Consider the following 15,505-nt stretch of genomic DNA (forward strand, 5'->3'; position numbering starts at 1 on the left):
GGATATGTTATTTCGGGTGCGTACAAAGTGGTTTGGTATAGGACCTGTACTCTTGATTTATTTCCGACTAGGTTATTGGGAGGATATTGGTGTGAGGTGGATGATCATGACATAGCATGCATATATTGCACTTGTGGAAAAGGATTCCCACATTTGAATTACAAACATCATGCATCATTAACATTATGTACATATTATTACTTATAGTTATGATATTTGTTTATGAAATGTATGTTGATACTTATGGTTTATGTTGATAAACGGTGAATTATGATATTGATGGGAATAAGTGTTGTTTACATTACATAGGTTGATTAGATAATTGTTTATGAGAACAATTGATGAGTCTGGTTATATCACTCAGGTGAATTAGATATTTGTTAATGAGAACAATTGATGAGTTTGGTTATATTACTCATGTAAATTGGATAATTGTTTACGAGAACAACTGATGAGCTATAATGTAATATGTTATATATATATGAACTTTTTTTCATATCTGAGTGTAAATTCTGAGTAAGTCCACGCCGTCAATGAATTTATGTTCATTAGATGTCTTACTCTCTCTATTTCTCTTCTTTTCTATTGCTTGCTTTTCGGACGTGTGTTCGTCAGATAGACGACGTGTGCTCGTCAGATAGACAACTTTGCTCGGATTTGGAACTACCCGTCCGTGATGTTCTAGGAGGGGGCATGAGGAATTGAGGAAGAGGCAGTACCCTAGCTTTGGAGTTAGCCACTAGGAGTTGCTTATCATTTTGTGACTTTTGAAACACTGACGGCTTCAGCTTGTTCATGTCTTTGTTTAGTGTCTTTTGGCGATAATTAATATTCTGCCCTTTCTTGTTGGATATGTATATTAAGTACTTATGATCTTTTATATATATGAAGATGTATATTTAGGAAATGTTGTATCATTTCAGTTACCGTTGGGTAACCGGTTTTGATTTCCGCGTTATTTGTTACTTAAAGTGATGTCCCGGAAAAGAAAGGTTTTTAAAAAGAAACAATTCTATATCACCAATTAAAAAAAAAAAATTACCCACTTTTCCGTTTAATAAATAAAGAGTATTTTTCGGGGCGTTACACATCTAATGAATATTATTCATTGATAACATGGAATTACACATAATATCACATCCAGATAGACACACATAATATACACAATATATTTCGCATACATAAATGTATGACTATTGTTATGCTTATTTCATCCATCCTTACACCAATATCCTCCCAATAAACTATTCAGAAATAACCAAGAGTACAGATCCCATAACAAGCCGATTTGAATGCACCAAAAAAATTTATTCCTTGAAATGATATATGATTGATATGTTCTGAAGAACTGTCCATTTCAGGATGATGTCGTCTCAAACACTTTCTGGGCATCCCTCTCATTGATCTTGATTGCAAAGAGGGGTTGTCAGAGATCGTCTAGTTTGTGTTGTGAGAACTGTCTAATCCAACAGAATACCTCATCCAGGAATACAAGGGACTCATCTCACCTAGACTCACTCTCAAGACTTTGCTGACAAGTCACTGCCATCGCCGTCTCTCTCAACATCGAGGGGCTCGTTCGTTTCCTATAATTTTCCTTTCCACTACTTCATTATTCATAATGAGTATGCACAGTAACCAATGTTAGACGATTAAATATTTTAATCATTCTTTTATATTGATCGACCCATCCTAAGACATCTTCCAAAATAATGCTTTATGTGAGACCCGATCTTATGTTATCATGTAATAGAGGAATAACATCCCTACCACTACGAAACATCGCTGAACTATCCTGGACGGCCACATGGCCAAGCCTCTTACGGTTAGACGACCTCGTTACGTGGTATCATGTAATCCTTTTTAGGAATTGCCTTGCTCACGACGTCATCGTTGGAATCCTTGCCCGAATAAGGCGCAAGAACAAAGGTAACTGTATAAGTTCGTTGATTTGGGCATCAGGCTCCTTGTTCGAGCCACAATCTCTCCCAAATAATAAATATACTTCTCACCCAAGTTAGGATTATTGTCTAAGCAATCAACCCATCAAAAGTAATCATAAACATTGCATATCTCTCGCCCAAGCGAAAGACTATTGCTGAAGCGACAATTTCATCAAAACATACTCAATTCTCTGCCTAGCTCTCGTTCAAGCAAAAAATCCACCAAAAACTGGTCAAAATCCCCCCATGGGTCTCGCCCAGGCAATGGATTGTCGCTCGGGCGCCAAAACCGCCCAGAACATGCGAAACACACTGTCTGGCCCTTGCCCAAGCGACAATTAGGGCTAGCAATAATCTAGCTATTGTTTGTCCCTTGCCCAAGCGAGGGAGCCTCGCCCAAGCGAGAGGTGACCAACAGTATAGACTACTTCCTTGCCTTTTTGGGCCACCAGATCAAAAATCTCCGCTATTTTTGACCCCTACGTGTTTTAGTTTATCGAGTGATGTTCCTTGATAACTACCACAATACTTGATATTTTAATATATCCTAGGGCATACAACTTAAGAAATCACCCGTACTTAATCCAGGCACGCAACCATTTGGTTAAGTACGAGTTTCTAAATAAAAACAAATATAGCTCCCAACTTTTGAGGTAGTTGGGAGATCCGGGTGTCATATTCGTACACCACTATGTCATGATGTATTCTCCCTCACCTTGAGTTTTAGCACGATTGATCTCCTTTACTTGAATGGGTAGGTTGTCCGACTTCAAACGTCTCGCAACTAAACACAAAAACCAATCAGTGATTTACGAGTTAAATCATTTTCCTGCTACTTTAAGATAAAGACATCATGTTAATCTATTTTAAGAACATCCGAGCCTTTCATCCATCCGGTCCAAGATTCATATTCTTGAACAATCTTTTATCCTCGAAAGTATCGTTCACGATTCCTATCGTGTTCATGATCATTTCAACACCTTCTTCACAAGTGTTGATCTCATGCCTAAAACAACATTTTTAAATCAAGGTAACCTTGATTTCATAATCATCTCCTTTCATCAAAATCAACAATATGTATATTTTTAAACACTAAAACAGACACATGGACAACAATATTTCATGGTTTCAAAATGACGATCTTTAAATTCACGAAAACCCATTTTTCGAGTTCTTGAGTAAAATAAGAGTTAGGAAAATTATTAGAAAATTTCTACAGTTGAAAACGTTCGTAACATACTTATAAACATCATACTAAAATTTCGAAAAACAACTAATGGTTAGATTTGAAGATATGAAGAATGAAAACTAAGAACTTATCTTGGAGTTTTTTGAGAAAACCCGAATGAAGAAGAAGAGTGAAAGGAAATACCAAGAGTTTTCTAACTAGAGAGGGGCTCTTTTAAAAGGAAATGAATCAGATTTAGAGAGGGCAAACCAAAGGTTTTCAAGAGTAAATGGTGTAATGGGTAGATGGAGGGTTTAAGATGTTTTGTGTAATAGATGAGTATTTTTGCTTGCTTGACAAGCAAGGTTCACTCGTGAAAGCGAAGTAACCTCTTCGGAGAAACATTCACGATTAAACTATGTCCGAGTATTATCGGCTAATACTCGGTTGGATATTAAAATCTTCTGATTTCGGTTTACGGTTAGAATTTTGAAATAATGAATTCTGAGTGAAAAATATTTAGAAATGCGTCATGAAAAAATTTGATGTTTATCTTGACTCGAAATAATATTTTGAAGCCAATGGCGGAATCGGAATTAGATTCCGAGCTATGGAACTCAAAAACACATTATTGAGCCGAATTTGGACGAATTTGGGTCTAACAACAGTTCAATAACTTTTCGTCACAAAAAATTATGAAAATTTACCAAAAAATAGGAATTCACAAAAAAAAATACTAACACTCAACTACGGTGTAGCCTAAATAATTACCGATTCATTTCTAAAATTATTTTTTGTTAAAATAAATAATTACTACAATACACATTGAAAATTCACGGTGTTACAAGACGAAAGAGTTGGGACGATGTGATCCGTTCCCCATCGTCCAAGAGAGCCGCTTGGCAAACCATGCCAGAACCGCAGGCATAGGGTAGAACAAGGATTAGGTTGTTGGGTTCAGCTTATGACACTATGGAGGAGATGGAAGATGAGTAGGAGGATTGTATGGAGTTGATCTGCATAGAGGACTCCATCAAATTAGTAGACCTCTCTTATGACTCCGAGATGAAGGAGGATCTGAGTGAGGGTTTTACTGCCTCTGTTGACACTAGAGCTAGCCGTTATGAGCTATTTCCTTTTCTGTTTTTGCTTTTTGGGTTAAGGTACTTGTGTAGGGTACTTTTGTAGTGTTGAATAACTCAACCTATTTTGCATAGTTTCAATTTAGGCGCTGATTAGATTCTGCATTGTATTTTGTACTATCATTTTACTTGACCATACAACACCTCATTAAATGTGTTGTAGGGTCAAGTCTAATTATTAACAAAGAGGTATTCAGAAAAGTATTGTGTCATTTTCAGTTACCAGTATGTATTAGTTATTTACTTTCCGCAATTTATAAAAATGTGACGTCTTAAAAAATGAATGGATTTAAGGAAAATAATGTGTGGTTTATATCTATACTATATATAAAGCCAAAACTTGAAATAACTACCATCATAATTCTATTTTCCTATTTTTCCCCTAGTATTTTTTTATTTCTAAAGTAAAACCATATAATCCTAAATAACTATAATTAATACACATCACTTTAAGTTGGATATTATAATAAATAAATATATAAATTATAATATGAATTACATCCAATAAAAAACATTCGAATTCTCTAAAATAAAATAAAATAAATACTTAATATCATAAAATAAGAATGCGGGTCGGCAGATACGAAGTGTTTATCAACACGTTAGTATTACATAAAGAAAAAGAATTTTATCCGTATTTCCAAGAAATTAATCACATTATTTATGAACTGTTACACTTGCAAATTACCAAGCCTCCTTTGTTTATAGGTCTCATTGTAACAAAAACCACCCTATCTAATATTTAATGTTGATTTAGGAAAATATGTAGGTTGATTTGTTAAGAATTAAGATGATATTTTAAAAAACATTATTTACACTCTCTTGTCCTTTTTCATAAGACTCCTTTTGAAGTTTTTGTTTTGGCTTAATTTATAGGATATATAAAGTTATATGTAAAATAAATGAATTTCTACTAAAATATTCTTAATTACTAAGATATTAATTGAAAAATAAAGTAATTCACTTTTATTAATGAATGACAGCTTTCATAAATTATATATATAATTTAATAATTTAATATTGTTTTCATAAAAAATCTTATAAAAATAGCAAAGTGATAGATAGTGTAATAGATGAATATAAATCGAGATGATTTGTATAGATAAAAAAATGGGTCGTTTATATAATTTCACTAAAATTCAGATATATTAATATATTTTCCTCTTGCTATTATATTGTTAATGCTTATATTCAATTACACATGTTATTGGTTCGATTCCCAAGAGCAATATTTGTTGGAATGAACGATCATATATCTCAAAATTGATTAATTTCTTATTCATATGATCCCAAAATAATCTCAGCTATACCAAAAAAATTAATCAAATATATGTGACAATGCCATATATATTAGGATTTAATATGTATACATTGATCGTGTAAGTGTTTTTTACACTATCAACAATGTTAGGTATCAGTGGCAGAATACACCTAGAATGGGAGGGTTGAATAGGTGTGGTGGAGCTCAAGTTCCACTTTTTGGTTTTTATACACTTGCTGAAAAATGCTCAGTTAATCGATTAACTAGTGTACTTAATCGATTAAATCAAAACTGAATGATCAGAACAACAACTTGCACAGTTATTAACCAACACACATGCATATATACAACATATATTTTTATGCAAGATTGACAAGGATATAGCAAAGTATAAGCATGCAAAATATCAGCTTCAAACTCGAATTAAAACATCTTGAAATATAAAAGAGAAAGGGATAGAAAAGGTTGCGCAATGATTTTATCCTGGTTCGTTGTGCTGTCCACTGCAAAACTATATCCAGTCCTCCCCTTTGATATGAGAGATTTTCCTTCTTCACTATAGAACATAATGTATGTTACATACACGCTTCCAATTACAAGACTCAAACGCTCCTTTCTTGGAACCCAAAGAACTTCGTCACCCTTGGTTTGACATTTTCCAAAACCGCCTCCCAAGAAAACCTTTCTTACCGCGATTCGGCCACAGCCAAGGTATCGCTCTTTATCCCAAGACCTCCAAGTCTTTGTGAAGAACACCTTACCTAACCGCAGCTAAGATTTTCCCAATCCTTGAATTACAACGCTTTGAGTTATGAATGAGTACTTAATACTCATATATTACAATAAAGATCAAAGACTGAAAATAAAATAATATATGAATAAGTTCTTTGTTAATTTAAAATCTATTGTTTTTTACTTTAGAAAAAATCAAAATATTTATATCTATCGAAATTTATGTATCAATTTCATTAATTAATATGGTATATCTAACCTAATTGTGGTTGACTGTAATGAGATTCATTGGTTTTTTTTGCAATGAGATTCATTGTTAAATGTATTTTATACGATAAAAAATAGAGTTAGTTTGCCTGATAATTAGTTAGTCAATTGTCTTTTATGATCGGGTGGCCTTAATCTCTCCATTTTATTTTGTTGATGAAGTTTTGTTTTCAAATTCTCAACTTCTCCGACATTTAAGTTACAATACTTGCTTTTGTTGCATTGTTAGGAGAATTCATCTGACTACTGACGAGATTTAAAAATGATTTTAGTTTATAATTTTAATCAAATAAGAGTTGAACTGTTTTGAATCAAGGAAATTTTGATGTGAATATGTTAAAGTTGGTTCAATCGCGTTAATCCAGAAAGTAAACAAGACAGTTCAATTAAAAAATTTAAAAAATGGAACACGACTCAAATATTTTGTTTTCTTCTGGTCTAAAAAAGATGAAGATATGTTACTTCAATATAATTATACATAATTAGTAATTAAATAAAATTTTACATTCACATATAATTATATATTTATAGATAAAAATATTAATTATGTATAAAATAATCTAATCAGATTAAATAGTTTAACCATTTAAAATTGACTAAACCTAATATAAAACCTATTTGAGTTTTGATTTGTATTAGCTAATAGAGTAATAAGTCACTACTTGACATGCAAGTAACATGATGACAAAACACTGATATTTACTACGATTAATATAAATATTGAGTGAGAAACTTATAAATGATAATATATTATTAATGTAATATTGACTGTTTAAAAATTTGTATATAATTAATATAGTTATCCTTGATGATCGAGGCACATATCTTTTCTCATATATCATTCATCGCCTTTCAAAACACTACCATATTTTTTAATAATATATTATATTATTGTTTTATTAAATAACAGGCTGCTAGCACATGACTTGGATATTATATAACAATATGTGTTATATATGTACTATTAACAATATTCTCTTACTTTTGAGTAAGAAATTAATCCCTTTTAGAGTTTATAGTTGTTTTTATCAACAAGTATCACTACCAAAAATTGAATCATCGACCTTGAGGATACATTGGGGTTTTACGCAACTTTTTAACTTTAAGATGGATTAATAATACACAAGTTAAAACTTAAACAGTTAAAAGTCTTCAAAATAAAATAAATAGGCCAAAATAACACAATGATAAAAAAATATGAGACCAAAATTTTAATTAAACCACACATTAAGATGATAAATATCATAAAACAAATTATATCAAGCAATTTTCTATGTCAATGAGTCAATGACATTGAAAAGTGATGCCCTATTGTTAATTCTTCATAAAAAATTAACACGCCATAAACAAGTTATTTTGTTGGTCGGAGAAAAAAGTGAAGGAATCAAAAGGATGGAAAAGAAATGAATCTTTTCCATAGTTTATTGCATTCAATAAAGGAAATGAAAAAAAAATGATGACACTTCCGTTTTTATATTTTTTTCTCAATATTATAAAGGAAAATTCAAGTGAATTAGATTAGCTATTTATTTTCTTGTTAATAACTCTATATGTTTAAAAAGTTATATTTAGTCACACTTGTAAGTATTGCTAACTTTTAAAATTTTAAAAAAGTAAAACAACTTATATATGTTTAGTGAAAAGTAAAACTCAACATAATTAGATTAACAATGAATTTTCTTAATATATATGTAGAAAAAAAGAGAATAAAATATATTTTTAGATATTTTACCTCTTCTGACTAATAAAAATATGACATGTGTATTATTTTATTTCATTTAAAGAATATTTGTATAAAAATAATTAAATATAACATGGTTTCAGTGGTGAGAGAAAATAATTATTTCCTTAAAAAAACTACTTTATTCTCTAAAAAAACCCTAATTATTACAGCTCATTACACCAAATTCCAAAACCTGACAAAATTGTCTTAATGCACTTTTTGTTTGTTGGTATCACTGAATTTTGTGCAAACCCATTAAAGGTGAAGTTTTTTTAACTCCATTCACACTCTCCTCACTCCCCAGAAAGAGATCTACATTTTTAACCATTTGGGCATCACCAACAATCAAATTCTCTTCAGGGGTATACAGTTTCAGGTTCATCAATTGTCACCAAGGCACTATCTTTCTGAATAAACTGCCAAAAGGGTACCCTGAAATCTTCTCAATTTGTTGAATTTCGCCCTTATTTTTCTCCAAATACACACAGAAAAAAACTATGGTGTCAGGAAATGGTGTGTTTTATCCAATTCTGTGTTTTGGAATGTTTGTTGTTTTCATTTACATATCATTTGGAGGAATAAGAATGTTTAGTTTTGATGAAGATCCAGAGTTGTCTTTTGTGAGGAGAAATGGAACACAGTTTATGTTGGATGGGAAAGCGTTTTATGTTAATGGGTGGAATTCTTATTGGTTAATGGCCCAATCGGTGGAATTGTATTCAAGACCAAAGGTCCGTGAAATGCTGAAAACTGGTGCCAGCATGGGTCTCACTGTTTGTCGAACTTGGGCATTCAATGATGGTGACTATAATGCCCTTCAAATTTCCCCTGGTCGGTTCAGTGAAGAAACATTCAAGGTATTGTGTAATTGTTTTTTATAGATCACCATTTTCGGAATTTTGTATTATGTTGTTCCTAGAATTTATCCTCATTATGTTTTGGTGTATCTCTTTTCCGTGTTTCATGCTGGATACTGACATAAAGTACATGTTTGGGTGTGTCTAGTAGCATTTTGTTATGTTACTGTTAGGTTTATTAAATGTGAAATCTCACATTAGAAATGAGGAGAGGAGTTAAAAGAGTTTATAAATAGAAAATACTCATGTAATTATTCTTAAAGTTTTGTTTCAAGACGTGTTGTCTCACTTGTGGCTCTCCACCCTTCCCATGCTCCAGTAACAATGGTACTCCCCAGTGATTGGAGACTCCCCAATCACGATCTGGTCCAACACAAACATTTCTCTAAAGACCAATCTAGAGTTGTGACCATGGTTTAGATTATGGTTGTGTTGCATTTACATAAATTGGAGACATCTGGGAGAAAATATTTTCATAAGTGAATGTTACAACCATAACTGCAGTTGCCCATAGCAATTTATAGCCATTGTTGTCATAAAATATGACATGAACCATGACACTTGTTTATGTAATGTTGTTGTGGACTTTTGGTAAATAGAGAATATAGATACTGATGTTCCTGGAAATGATATCATCATAAGTGATAGAATACAGATAAATGAGCATATACTATCCATGTCATTGGAACCTTAGTAAAATTGGTCTGATGACCTAATACGTGGTTCTCTTTGTTATGAGAGCAGGTATGTAGTTCGCGGTATATTACCTTATCAAATACCAGTATACTAAGTGTGCGTTCAGTGGGGTTTTTAGAGCTCCCTGCATAGTTGTTTCTAGTGGTGATTCCCATAGGTTTGAACCAACACCATAGGATAAATACGCAAGGTTAAATTATTTTCTTGTTTATTATAAATCATTCATGTAAGTGAGTGTATATTATGAATTATTCTTCTTTTCTTTTACTTAAACTGTAGTTAAAAATTCGGTTTATTCCTTAAAGGGGACTAGTTCGTAAAAGAACCACAAATTGGTACGAGAGAACCAATTCACGGTTCACTACCAAAATGAGAGAATTGTGTTTCAAATTTTCAATGGTCTGAAGATCTTTTTTTTAGTTTTATTTAATGTTTATAAAGTTCCCACATAAAATATGTTGGATCCTGTGTTTATGCTTAACTCCCCTTTTGCCATGCTTAATCAATCTACGACTTGTGAAATTGTCCCAAAGTCAGTGCTGGTAATTCTGACATCTGACTAAAATTTTTGTTTATGAATGACATTCCAAAATTGAAAAAGTTTGTGAAAGAAGCAATATGTAACTAAAGGCTTGCAAATTTTCAAGACACATGTCTCACTTCAGTTATTTAAAAGATTATGATGGTTTCCTTGGAGCGTTGTGTCTGGCCGAATCTATCTTTTCTGTGATGCCTTAAGTGAAAATCTTTAAGTTGTATTACTGGCAATCTTTTTCCTACTCAATAAGTTCTTTACTGTTTAGTAATATTTTCTATGAATGAATACAATCCTGAGGATTGGTGGTTGGCAGGCCTTGGATTATGTCATTGCAGAAGCAAGGGAACATGGAATTCGGCTGCTCCTTAGCTTAGTGAATAACTTGCATGCATATGGTGGGAAGACTCAGTATGTGAAATGGGCATGGCAAGAAGGGATAGGGATAAGCGCAACTAATGATTCTTTCTTCTTCGATCCATCAATTCGTTCTTATTTCAAGAATTACATCAAGGTATCACATGTCTGTCTTCCTATTTTGTTTCTTTTCTCTTTCTCCCTCCGATTGGACAGTCAGATAGTTCATTCTTGTGCGGAATTCATACTTGTGTTCAGTTTTTTTAATAAAAAAACACCGTGAAACATTCCCACGTGGTTTTTTTCCAGGGGTTACATAACCCTAGCGATTGTTCTAAGATAGAGTAATAGTTTCTTCTGAATTTTCCTGCAGACTGTTTTGACAAGGAAAAATACTATCACCGGAATTGAATATAGAAATGACCCCACAATTTTTGGTTGGGAGTTGATTAATGAACCTCGTTGCATGTCTGATCGTTCTGGTGACACTCTCCAAGTAAGTCCTGCACCTGTGCTTTAACCTGTTACAGAATACATATGCTAGCGGTATCAATAACTATTTCAAGGTTGAAACAATTACTTGAACTTTCTTCCATTTCTAGTGTGCTACATGTTTCTTGAGCCTCAAATTTCTTTCTTCACTGAATTGAATATGATATCTGATGAACAATATGCTGTTCTGGCTAATTCCTCCACCCGACTTGAATACTAATGCTTTGCTGAATTCCGTATTATGGATTTACTGTATATCCAATTTTTAACTATTCTCTTATACTTTAATTTTTAATCTTTCAACCCAAGTTGTTAAAATATAACAAGGTGTTTCCTTTTACTGTTTCATGTTAATTCATCGCAAAAGAAAGAGGTAGAAAAAACGAGGGTGTTTTTTGCTTTGGTTTCTGAAGCAAAGAAAATGATAAGTGGTTTTGCTGCTTTTCGTTGAGGTATTTGAGTATACACTACTTAATTGTCATAGAACTGCAGGAATGGATAGAAGAAATGTCAGCTTTTGTCAAATTGATTGACAGGAATCACCTGACGACAATCGGACTTGAAGGTTTTTATGGTCCTGATGACCCGAAAGATTTGACTGTCAACCCTGAGTATTGGGCATCCAAAGTTGGAGCAGATTTTATTCGGAACTCCAAAACCACAAATATTGATTTCACCTCTGTTCATATCTATCCCGACCAATGGTAAGCATTGCATTATTTGCATGAATTCTTCTATATATGTAGTTCTAGATTTGCTTAAAGTCACAAGAAAGTGGAACTAAACTTTAGAAGTAGACATTCAAATTTTCTTATGATTATGATTATTCTAAATAGCGTTGTATTCTACATAGTTTTTAACGTATTTCTTAACTTTTCCATAGGTTTCGTCATCAAGATTTCGAAGATCAACTGAAATTTGTCTCCAAGTGGATGGTTTCTCACATTGAAGATGGCGAGATGGTATTGAAGAAGCCTGTCTTGTTCTCCGAATATGGATTATCACAGACAATGAAGAACTTTACATTGTCTAACCGAGAAAAGATGCATAGAACAGTCTTAGACATAATCTATAAATCTGCTAAGAAAAACAGGTCTGGAGCAGGTGCCTTAGTTTGGCAATTCTTAGTGGGAGGAATGAAGGAGTTTTGTGATGAATATGGAATGGTTCCATATGAAAGCTCAACCCATTCTCTATTCATTGAACAGTCATGCAGATTAGCCAGAGTCAAGGGATGGGCTCACAAGGATAAAAGCTTCAAACAACTTTGTTAGCAAAAAAACTCGAAAATGAAATTGATATTATGGAAGAAAGATATGGATTAAGTTTGATCTATTTTTTTTGTACAATATCCTTGTTTTCAACTCTTCATAATAATCAAATTTACAGTGGAGGGATTAGTTTAGTAAATATATAGTGTGGTAGCATGGATTAGAGATTATTATGAACAGTATTATATTATATTCTGTCATACTGATAAACAGAATGTACAAGGAAGATTAATTATGAGAATGAAAAGTTTATGTAATGAATTTATATAATCAAATCCAATTTGCTCTTTTGGCTCTGTGGAAAATTTATCTAATCATTGTCAATACATTGGCTTTCTCCTTTACTGATGAATATCTCACCTGATGTTGAGATTATGTTTCCTTTCTGCTGGAATATGTTAGTTGGTGTATGCTGAATAAACATTAAATCAGTAGTAAACATGGTTTGAGAAAGTTCAACTGATGCAAACTGAACCAAATCTAATGAAGTGTTAGTGTAACCCAGAGCATTATGTTGATGGAGTAATTTGGAATGATTAAGAACCAATAAACTGAAATACAAAATATAAGAAATTAGAGCCTAAAATGTAAGTTTAGGATCTTAATAATAAGTTAAATTTTGGAGGGGCATAAGAGAAACATTAAAAGTCATCTCATAAATATATTTTATAGCTCATCTTTATTTTCTTCTAAAACTCCAACTCACAAACACATTAGAAAAACAATGAACTCATCTGTCATTTGGTTAGTTTTCCATAATAAAATCTCACCTGACTAAAACCTGCAAGAGATTAATTTCCAGAATACAGTCAAATATTTGACATCAACACACATGAGTAAATGCAAATTTGTAACCAACAATGCATTGGCATGAGAGATTCACTTATAACACTCCAACCTTCACTTATTCACCATTAATCCACGAAACCTGTCACCCTCAGCCTCCACAGTAATTTATTTCATACAGAGGCAGTCTCCTTAACTCAACTAATGACCTCATGAACTTGTAATCATAAATTTCATTAAGCCACTAAGCTATTAGCTTATTAATAGCAACTCAATGAAATTAATGACTATAAATTCAAGAAATCAAGTCACAGAAGCTTCCTCTATGAAGAACAAAATACTATAAGGATATTTAATTAAGGATGACATACTTTTTGGATAACATGTCAAAACTAGGATGTTATACCACTAGATAACCAAGATAACTAAAATATTAAGAATTCAATTCTAAGAACAATACTTATTAAGAGAAACAACACACATCTAAAAAAGAACTCCTTCTGTTAAAAGATACTAATCTAAAAAAATGCAATTCCTAAAAAAATAGTAAAAATATATCTCAATATCATAGAATAGCAAAAGCAGCAAAATGCACTATACAAAAACAGCACAAGAAATTTTAACGCAGCTTTTTCAATTACAAAACAGCTTCTACAAAAACTAAATTAAAAACTAAAATTAAATAAATAAAAACAAGGTCTTTCTTTCCTACAATCTCCACCACCAAGCTTATCCCAGATTATGCTAATTACATTGCTAATTGTTCATGAACTTTGCCAATCTAGGAGAACTTCTAACCCCATTTCCAGAATCAGAACTAGCGTTTTTCTCAACATAACTCTTCTTCTCTCTACGATTCAATTTCTTCTTCACATCTTCTTCAACAACTTTCCCCACAGCTTCACCACCTTTCATCAACCTCCTCCTCCTCTTCAACCCCACCAAATCAGATTCAAACCCATCACCTGAAACGTTATCAAGATCCAATTTTGAACCGACCCGAACCGATTCTTCATTCTCAGAAGCAACCAGATCAAATTCCTCCCCAAGCTTCTTCACCAACCGTTTCCTCTGCAAACTTCGTGTCATAACCGCTTCTCCTTTCTCGATCGGAGACAAGAACCTACGCCGCTTTACGGCAAACGGAGCATCCGGCGGCGAAGGGGAATCCGACGCATAGCGTTCAGATCTGGTTAGAACAGAACGGATCGGTGGGCTTGGGCTTTGGGTATGAGTATGGGCTTTGGAGAAAACTTCGAGCTGGGATCGGAGTTTATCGGCGTTGCCTTCGATTTTACCCTGGAGACGGAGGCGCTTGAAGCTGAGCCCACCCATGGACCAATGGGCTTCTTCGGCCCACGACATGAAAGGGTCAGTGACAGGGAGGGGAGGGTCGACACGGTGGTCGTTGAACTTGACGTCGGTGTAGAAGCGAGGACGGGGGAGGCTTTTGCCATAGAACTTAGATGGGCCCAAAGAGATAACCATTGTTATAGTTATTGAGTGAAAGTGTGAAAGTGTGAAAGTGTGAAAGGGTGAAAGGGTGAAAGGGTGAAAGGGTGAAAGGGTGAAAGGGTGAAAGGGTGAAAGGGTGAAAGGGTGAAAGGGTGAAAGGGTGAAAGGGTGAAAGGGTGAAAGGGTGAAAGGGTGAAAGGGTGAAAGGGTGAAAGGGTGAAAGGGTGAAAGGGTGAAAGGGTGAAAGGGTGAAAGGGTGAAAGGGTGAAAGGGTGAAACGAGAATGAGAGGGTTTGAGAAATGAGGTTGTGTATTTTGTTTATATATAAAATAATATTGGGGTTGAGAAAAGCGGGAACGAAAACCTTAGCGGGAACATTAAAAAAGGTGTGAAAATTTTGGCGGGTTTTCTTTGTGGGCTTTTGTTTTGTTTGAAAGGGTGACTTCGTGGGCTGAGTTTGGTCTGAATGTTTGGTGGACCTTATATTTTGAGGGGAAAAGTTTTTTAAATCTCCAAAGGTTAGAGGAGTTTTTTAAATCTCCAAAGGTTAGAGGAGTTTTTTAAAACCCGATTACAACTTTTTATTAAGGATTTAATATGTAGAGTGACAATGTAAATATTTTTTATACTGCAAATTATCCATTATTCATATATTAATTATTATTGACTTTTAAACAAAAGTAGTACAAATTAATAAATATGATTTGTTGATAGTGTAAACAAGTTTACATGAGTAGATTTTAATTTTTGTTATTAAAGTATCCTTGTATCTTATTCTTCCTCATAAGCCTCTTGCAAAATGAAATTATAATTTCTTGA

At 33.3% G+C, this 15,505-nt stretch overlaps 2 protein-coding genes across 2 annotated transcripts; one reads left to right on the plus strand and one right to left on the minus strand.

Annotated features, from left to right (window-relative positions):
- On the plus strand, window positions 8,465–12,662 carry LOC109361157 (mannan endo-1,4-beta-mannosidase 2-like). Its single transcript, XM_019606497.1, has 5 exons — window positions 8,465–9,093; window positions 10,641–10,838; window positions 11,055–11,177; window positions 11,666–11,877; window positions 12,057–12,662. The coding sequence occupies exons 1-5, from the start codon at window positions 8,734–8,736 to the stop codon at window positions 12,445–12,447; spliced, it is 1,284 nt and encodes a 427-aa protein (XP_019462042.1). The 5' UTR covers window positions 8,465–8,733; the 3' UTR covers window positions 12,448–12,662.
- On the minus strand, window positions 13,842–14,782 carry LOC109361350. The gene has a single exon (XM_019606813.1). It carries the CDS (start codon window positions 14,716–14,718, stop codon window positions 13,987–13,989), a length of 732 nt encoding a protein of 243 aa, XP_019462358.1. The 5' UTR covers window positions 14,719–14,782; the 3' UTR covers window positions 13,842–13,986.

This window comes from Lupinus angustifolius, chromosome LG11 (assembly GCF_001865875.1).
Source record: "Lupinus angustifolius cultivar Tanjil chromosome LG11, LupAngTanjil_v1.0, whole genome shotgun sequence".
Taxonomy (NCBI): Eukaryota; Viridiplantae; Streptophyta; class Magnoliopsida; order Fabales; family Fabaceae; genus Lupinus; species Lupinus angustifolius.

Bases quoted from the DNA above. Each gene is read 5' to 3' on its own strand.
- LOC109361157 (XM_019606497.1), top strand. From the start codon at position 8,734: ATGGTGTCAGGAAATGGTGTGTTTTATCCAATTCTGTGTTTTGGAATG. The intron at 10,839-11,054 runs GTATCACATGTC...ATTTTCCTGCAG, and splicing joins ATTTCAAGAATTACATCAAG to ACTGTTTTGACAAGGAAAAA. The intron at 11,178-11,665 runs GTAAGTCCTGCA...ATAGAACTGCAG, and splicing joins GTTCTGGTGACACTCTCCAA to GAATGGATAGAAGAAATGTC.
- LOC109361350 (XM_019606813.1), bottom strand. From the start codon at position 14,718: ATGGTTATCTCTTTGGGCCCATCTAAGTTCTATGGCAAAAGCCTCCCC.